At 32.6% G+C, this 8953-nt stretch overlaps 1 protein-coding gene across 1 annotated transcript in view; it reads right to left on the bottom strand.

Moving 5' to 3' along the window:
• The window catches only part of kdn (knockdown), a 109241-nt gene extending 101647 nt beyond the window's left edge, over window positions 1–7594 (bottom strand). Inside the window, exon 1 of the mRNA XM_014438679.3 lies at window positions 7529–7594. Within this exon, the coding sequence (XP_014294165.1) occupies window positions 7529–7579 (51 nt within the window). The 5' untranslated portion in view covers window positions 7580–7594. The remainder of the gene's footprint in view (window positions 1–7528) is intronic.
• Window positions 7595–8953: the final 1359 nt, after the last annotated feature.

Genomic DNA, 8953 nt, shown 5'->3' with positions numbered 1-8953 from the left:
CCTATTGTACGCCGTCCCTCCTCTGCTCAAAACAGGCCAATTGCCTTTGCAAATCTGGATACTGTATGGGGATCCACAGTTTCGCAAAGTTTGGGTAGTTAAGGTTACTTAACCTTATTATTTATTACAAGATTTCTTTTTCCTTAGAAATTAAAATTGTCAGCCTTTTCTTTGGACAGATCATTTAAAAGCTCTACTGATTTTTCTCTTATGAATTACCCAGGTGAATTTAGCTATGCATCTAGGTATTAATATGGCAATGATACTACGCAAACAATTTGAAGGCTATCATAACTAACTCAGTCTATCAAATAAAATATAAATAAAAAATATTGATATACAAATAGATGTCATTACTATCCTGTAGTATGTGTCTGATGGTTGGGAATAATTGAGGGATATTTAGGCTCAGGAAAACAGGGAAAATCAAATCGGCCAGTAGGGAAATTAAAAAAAAATTGAGTGGAAACGCTGTTAGAGATCCAATCTACCAGTCGAGCATAATTAACAAACGTTCAACTAGTATTTGCAAGTATTCAGTAGATTTAGTCAGCAAATTTAATTTTTCCAAATATGAATTTAATAGGTAAGAGCTTTTCAATACCGATATCAGTTTAATCGCCAATTTTCTAAATTAATTAAGTATTCTCCTCTAAAAAGTGAGAAAGAAAAGTGACAGGAGTGTTATTCTCTGAAATTCCAGCAGATATTTTTCAGTTCAGCAGATATTATCGTTTAAATATTCATTAATTTTGTTTATTGGTTTTTCAGACTGAAGATATATTTAAATTTAAAAAATCTCAGATTAAAAAATTCAAGTGTCTAAAAGCATCCTTTTTAATAATTTAAATGCTAATTATGAAATAACTATCATTCGAAATTATTACAAAACCAATTTACACGAGTTTCAAGTAAATTTACACAATGTTGAGAATGATTCGAGAAAGTTTAAGAAATAAATCAATTTACAAAATTTTAAATCATTAAATGGTGCAATCTTTTCTCAAGATAACACCATTCGTTAACTTTTGTTAAATTGCTGTATTTTTTAAAATGTAAAATTTATATTTTGTCATAACCACCTCGGCAAGTACGAACTTTTATAGCAACAGAAAAATAAAAAAGAACAATAACTAACAAGATTACGCTAAGCAACACAAATCTAGGAGAAGTTAAGTTAGTGGACTGTTGTGTGACGTGCGCACCGCACCAGGGTTTTTTCAAGTCTTCCCGGTAAAACCTTGAGTTTCTCCTTTTCACTAGTCATAGGTAGACTGATATTCCGGATTATAGTGACCAATAAAGAGTGCTATATTTTGTTCAGATATATTTAATTTTCAACTTTTTATTTTTTGAATATGCTTTCTTAACGGGGGAGGGAGGGAGTTGTTTTTTCTTGAGTATGCCTGAAAATCGTGAAGTACCTAGAAGGCAGATGTTCTTCTGCACTTCAATATTGCGGGTGTCTAACGGTAATTGAATTTTGTGCTGAATTTGCAGCACGTGCAATAACCATCAAACTGGATCTTCAGAATCGGTTTTGTTCTGCCTAAAATGGAATTTAAAAATAACGGTGTGATTCAGAACTAGTAGGTTAAATTTATGCATACCTAAGTAGCAAATAGTTCTTGACAACTAATATTGCATTAGGCAATAAAATGGAAACTTTAATTATCAATTATAATTACATTTTTTATTAATTTAAATAAAATAAAGGTCAAATTATAGAATAAAATTTATTTATGATTCCATTTAATGAACTGCGCTGACTATATACTATGAACTGCGAAATCTATTTAATGAATGAATCGTATTTGTATTTTCCACTTCTCTCATCATTTCATTTTCTGTAAAATTATTCACTTTATGTCATTATGTTTATATTTTCTTACTTCTTTTTTTATTTTTTATACTTATTGGTTGTTATCTTGTTCTGTTCTTAGCCCAGATGAAGGCTAGAAACTCTAGCCAAAACGTTGGCACAATTAAATAAGTTACATTAACTTCTTTGTGTTTCATTTTGACCACACCCCCAACCATCTTCTCCTCGTAAAAGTCATCTACGGTCAACTTTCTCTCATACGTATGCTTACACTACCGAAAATTTATTAAAACATATGGCCAAATCGGTCGGAGCAGATTTGAATATATAGATTTATGAAGGAACAAATTTACGAATATGCCATAAAAAACTAACTTACTGAAACTGTAACAATTCCAATCAAAATTACTAAGACTGATCAGTAACCCTCCCCCCCCCTACATCAGTAACAAGAACTTACACAAAGACTTACGAACTCGCTACGTACAAACAACCATTAAATCATCATATAAACGGTTTCACGATACACTTTCAACACACACTAACCTCTAATTCAAGGACTATCAACACGAGACTTACCAGATACGAGACGACGTTTACGAAGGAGCTGGAATAGGGACTTCTTAAATTTCAATTTTAATGGAGAGGCATCATTGGATTACCTTAACCTTCATACATTCATGACATTTGTTTTTTTTCTCTGTACATCTCATTCGCTGGTTGTAAAAATGCTTTTACAGTTGTAAATAAAATAAATGAAGTAAAAAAAAAAATTTGAAGTTTTATTTTATTTTTTTTTAACTACTTGTTTACTAAAAAGGCCTGATATTGATTTTGATAATTGTAGTGATGATAATTCACAGTAAAAACAAAATTGCCAACTAATTTCATTCGCTGATGTACACTAAAAGGTTATCGAACATGAGTCAGCTTTAACTTCATAAATACGATTTCTGACAGCTTTTCATGCTATTAGTTGCCTATAGCTAAAAAAGTAGTTTATTAAATATATGCAGTGAAACACTTGTTTTTATCCAGCAAGTTCTGCCGTTTTGCCCACTGTGGGGTGGTTAAAGTAAACTTGTTTAGACAATATTTCTGGTACAACTATTAAGCTAAAAATAAATAAGCCATGTTACAATTTAGTAGCAATTATTAAACTGTTAAAATGTGAAATTTGAGGTTTATGATAAGATAGAATGAAAAGAACAATGTTGTGAAAATTTTTCAAAAAAGAATCATTGTACTAATAATAATTGTTAATGAACTAATCTAAACATAAAAAACAACTATACTCAAATAATTTGATTTTGATTTAATAGTTTTTAATGATTTAAATTATATATTTTAACATATGAATGTAAATTATTAATTTAATGTTTCAATGGAATTTGAAAATTTCTATACAGTACGTCTTAAATCTCTAAAATGCCGGCAAATAACTCACCAATTATCATTGAAATTAATTTATAGTTTTCGCTCTCTTATAATTATGCTTCTAAGCAGAAAGTCCTAAGGACTTATTTTTTTCTCTCTTTTTCTCTCTCTTCCACTCTATCTTTCCTCCTCTATCTCTTTTCCTTTCCCCCTCTTCCTCTTCTCTCTCTTTTTAATATAATACTTATTCATTTAAATGAATAAATATTGTATGTTTCAGTTAAATTGTTACATTTTGCAACTAAATCACAATATACAGCGTTCTTCTTTAGTTTCTTATTTATATGTACTCTCCAATTCATCGAGTGACAGTTAAAATTATTAAAGCTCAAACTATAATTTTTTTATTGATATAATTTAGCAATGAACACGGGACCGAATTTAAACAGTACTCACAATACTTAATTATAAATTTTCTATAGATATAACGTAAAGGCCCATAAAGCAGTGGCTCTACAGAACCCTTAGTATTGATCATAGGTTTAATCAGACGTTGTTTCATATAGACAGTATTTCAGAGATTATCTGCGATTACTTAATTGATTGATAATTTAACCTAGACATGCATGCAGGATAGATTCAACCAATATTTTAGTGATTTATTTTCTTATAATCTATATCAATAATTTTCATTTTGCAACATAAACACAATACACAGCGTTCTTATATATATATATATATATATATATATATATATATACAAGAACCCTATTTATATATGTATATATGTACCCTATATATATATATATATACCCCTAGGATTTTGTTGCGAGAAAATGTTTGCAAAATTACTAGTGTGACTTATTAAAAAAACAAATTTGCCAAAAATGTCGATTGGTCCCTAATTGGGTATTTGTGTTCAATTAATCTAGCTATTATGAATATGCGTTACATAATTTATAATTGATATAGTAATATGAGGTTAGTCATAAAGTATAAATAATCTTATTTAAAGTTGTTGTTAAATAATTTGAAGTCATCTCTTGGTATAAATATTTAAGGCTGAAATACTAAAGAAAATAATACTTTTACATATAGTTAAAATTTATAAAAATATCTAAATCAATAATTAGAATACTCACTCATCGATCACATCTTTAATCTCTTTATAAATAGTTTTTATTTAATCTATTTATGATCATCGTTTAATCCGTTAATCACTTTCTCTTTTGGATGATATTCACTCACAAAATTGGTAATCGAAAATAGCACTTTATAAATATGTAATATATAAATATAAATTTGATTTCGTTTCGCTTACATCATCCAAAGTATTTAATATCCCCTTAGTCACTCATAAAGAATATTCATTTAAAAAATAGGATAATAATGGTAGAATAAAGTCAGGACAGCTTTGAGAGATAAGAAGAGGAGTGTTCAAAGCACAAAATATTTTTCAAAATATAAGGAGGCGATAGACATGAAGTCTAAAAATCAGGTGAGTAGCTCAACATACTAACAGACTGAATAACATTAATTACAGTTAAAATGTTTAGTTTCATTATATCTGTCAGTTATTGTGCTTCTTAATTAATTATCAAATAAAAATATCAGATTTATTTTGTATGATTTACTTACGTTGTAAGTATTACACGTATCGAAATAAGCTAGAGCCGTAGTTTAGAAATCTCAGATCTCGATGAGCGGCTGGTTATGGGTTCTACTCCCTTTCTGATCGATTCCCTGATAAAGGGAAGTGTATATAGTGTCGTTATCATAATTTTGGAGATTATGTATCATGATGGATTATTAGTTTTGTAAAAATATTTTATGGTACTTTCTGTTTGAGTTTTAATTCCCATATCCCAACTTGAGGGTTCACTGTTGATATGCATGGTATATAAGACGCTTTATCGCGCAGATATGAAACGAAGTTTTGTATCCTCTCGAGTTTCTTTTATCCCCTAGTGAAAATAAAGCGTATTTTTTTCCTTAATTTTCATAAAGTAATACATGTTTACTTTACAAACTGCAAATTTGGCTTATAAAGTACCGTGATGAAGAAATGTAAGGTGCCTTTAACTCTTTCAAAGTCAAACACATGCACGAACGTTTCGATTTTTGGTTCCTCACGATCGAAAGGAGTGGAGACACCCTTTCAGGTGGGCATGGTGTTAACAGCTGCGTAGATGGAAAGTCGGAATTACAGTAAATCCAAAGATGGACGTTCACATTGTAAAGTGTCTTAAACTCTGTCAAAGTTAAAACCATGCGCAAGCGTTTCGGTCTTTGCTCCCGCACTATCTAAAGGACTTTAAAAGGCCCCATACACGATCAGTCGGATTGAAAGTAAAACTATTTCAGAGACAGTGAGTAAAAGGAATATCAGTTTTTTCCCCTCACGATCTAAAGGAGTGGGAATACTATATCAGGTGTGAAGAGTATTAACGGCCACCTAGGCGGTCAGTCGGAATGAAAGTAAAATTATATATGTTATATATACCAGGAAGACGGTAGTCCAAGATAGGCCTGTAAAAGGCTGATTCAGGTGAACAAAGATCTATAAGGTCTGTAGAACCAACCGAAAAAAAATGTATATACTAGGGTTGTCCAGAAAGTAACAGCCTTTCTGGCCTTTCGTGGCGATCGGTGGGGATAGAGCCACCATATTTATGTCCAAACGTTTCTACATTCAGTACGCATCCTGCTGTAGCCTGAGGACTGTGCGTTCTTTACTTTGCTCTCTGTGATTTGTTAAAATGTTTCCTGCCAAAAAAAACCCACTACTTGTGAAGTACGGTCTGTGATTCACTTTTTGTTGGCTCAAAAGAACAGGCCAATCGAAATTTATCGTAAGCTTTGTGATGTTTACATGCAGGGGATAATGAGTGAAAGCCAAGTGAGGCAATGATGCATTGATTTTAAAAATGGCCGTTGCAGTGTTCACGAAGAGGACCGCATAGGTAGCCCTATTCTTGTGACTGATGACCAGGCAATGCAAATCAATGACAAAACTCGTGAAAACCACCGTTTCACGATTACAGAACTGTCGGAACATTTTCCCCAAATTTGACGAAGTTTGGTGAAAATCCTCAATTTTGTGTTCGGTGGGTTCCGAAAATCCTAACGGACAGAAAGACCATAAGAAACAGAGACTGGCTGCAGCAGTGATCATGAATCCAATCTCAATCAATGAATCAGCTTTTGTACATAATATGATAATATAAAAATTAAAATAGAAAGTCCCACTAGTAACAACAAAGTCAGAGGGTTTTCAATGAAAAATTTATTCCAGAGAGAACTTTTTACAGTTACTCGAAACTACTGGTTAATTCTTTTCGAAGTACATACTTTACTTGGTTCTGCTTGTTCTTTCTCTCTTTTTTTTTTTTTTTATTGTAATCAGATTCTTCATGATTTAATTAATGCGTTCCTTTACTCAAATATGTGAATATTAAACAATAAATTAAATAACGAAAAACTAATAAAATGAATTAACATTGGCATACTCATATATATGTGCACAACAAGAGACATTTTATGCAAGAATTAATTTGTATGCAACAGAAATCTAAAAGTAGCCCAAAAAGAGCAAAACGTTCAATTTTGTTTAGAAAAAACTCAACACGTGCAAAAGTGTGAACAACTCCCCCAAATATTGTACAAAATGAAATTAGTCATTTGAATGCCTTTCTCATGATTTGGGTTCTGACACGGTTTGCTAGAATTTGGAGCGTGAAAATATTAGATGCTATTCCACGAAAATCAGATTCTAGTTATAACTGATGAAATACGGAGAAAATTCAGAAATCAGATCAATTAAAATTTGAAGTGGTTTTTCTCCGTAATCGATCTCTCTTGGCTTTACAATTTGAACGTCCATCTTTTGTTTTATGTCATTTCTGACCTGATAACTGACCGTATAGGTGTACCTTTATACTTTTTACACCTGAAATTGGATTCCTACTCTTTCAGGTCGTGAGCGAACAAAAACTAACACGCTTACGCAAATCATTGATTCTCTTTCTCTGCTCGTACCTAGGGACTTGTGACAGGAGCCTCAATGAAACCAATTAAATACTGCTATAAAGTATAAAGATTTCTGCTCTTTAGAAGTATGTAAACAATTTAAAAATACGAAAATAAACTGCTACTTTAACAATGGCATTCATAAATAAAGTAATTTATTTGGAAAGACGGTTTTTAATATTACATAATTATTCAAAATACATATTGTGCGTACATTACTTTGTGAAGATAACCTTAATTTCGACAAGCTTTATTAGTAATCATAATGTGTAGCATTCTATAAACAAAAATAGCACTAACCTTTCGGTAGGTATTGCCATCCAAATATAATTTTCTTAATTTCGGCCACATGGATTCTCTTTAAACTATCTAACAAACTTAAAACAGTACTTTGCACAGCGAATTGAAAACCCAATAAAATATATAGGTATAGTACAGTGATATGGTGGGGTTAACATGTGGTGATGTTGACTTCTCTCCATCACTGCTATCTATATTTTCGAAACTAAAATTCTACTTTCTGAATTAGTTTTCAGAAAAATCAATCCAACCCATCTCAGCACTTCATACATTCACTGAAGCAATTATAGCCTCCTGCCGGCATCATCTACTCTAGACGCCATCCAGATTCATCATCCTATAATCGGGATTCAGGAAAAGTAAGGATTATGCAAAATACGTCATTCTACGATACGACAGGGTACAAAGGTGGATCTCGCAACCATACACCTTATCACGTATCTTCCGATGAACCACAAGAAGTTCGACATCTATCGTCAGACACGAAAACGATTTGTATCGTTCATTTACAACACGTCTTTGTTATCGAAGATAATGAAAATCTGTACTATTTATGAGCCTCCAGTAACATCTCTAAATGGTATACGGATTGTAATTGGTTACAGCTCCTTTCTTAAATCCAGCCCTATATTCCTATCTCTTTGCTAATGATAATTGGCTATTGATGGTCCTTCCTTTAGTAATCGTTATTCATATAGGCCATCATATATCATCACTTCAGTTTCTTTGCTTTTCCATCCACCACTCCTATTTTCTCCATCCGTACATACAACATCGTGTCCGGATAATCTAGGTAGAAGACAGCAAAATTTGGAGAAAAAAAAAATGTAATAATTGTACTCATTAGTATAGGGGACTGGGGGCAGCGTAGCAACGCTCCAGTCTACCAACCCAAAGGTTGTCAGATCGCATCCCGATGTCACCAGGGCCTTTTTCAAGCACAAAATAATGCAAAACTCACTAACAACCTCCCCTCGTCCATTTGTGAGTTCCTTTAGCCAATGGATGGCACTCACAAAAAAAATAGGTGTGGGAGTTATGCCAAACATTGGAGGTCCAAGGGAGAGTCGCAGAAGGCTTCTTGCTACCGTTGTCTCCTCAATTATGTTATATGCAGCTCCAATTTGGAAAGAAGCAATGGTTACAAAATCTTACTGGAGACAGATAGTTTCCGTTTATCGTAGAGTTTCCTTGAGGATAGTAAGTGCTTTTCGAACTGTTTCCTATGAGGTGGTGTGAGTGATAGCCACCTGTGGAACTTCTTGTTGTAGAAAAAAGTAGGCATTATGGCTCTCACGTTTCCAGAGAAAACGAGCGGAAAATAACCATCGACCAGCGGCAACAGCGTTGGGAGGTAGAAGGCAATGAAAACCATGGGAAGAAAATAATGAGGTGGCACTCAGCCATTTTCTCCCATCAAGTAAT

This window comes from Halyomorpha halys, unplaced genomic scaffold (assembly GCF_000696795.3).
Source record: "Halyomorpha halys isolate HHAL.00 unplaced genomic scaffold, Hhal_1.1 Scaffold64.1, whole genome shotgun sequence".
Lineage (NCBI taxonomy): Eukaryota > Metazoa > Arthropoda > Insecta > Hemiptera > Pentatomidae > Halyomorpha > Halyomorpha halys.
Note: the sequence above shows the minus strand (reverse complement) of the source record. Positions and strands in the feature narration are given on the sequence as shown.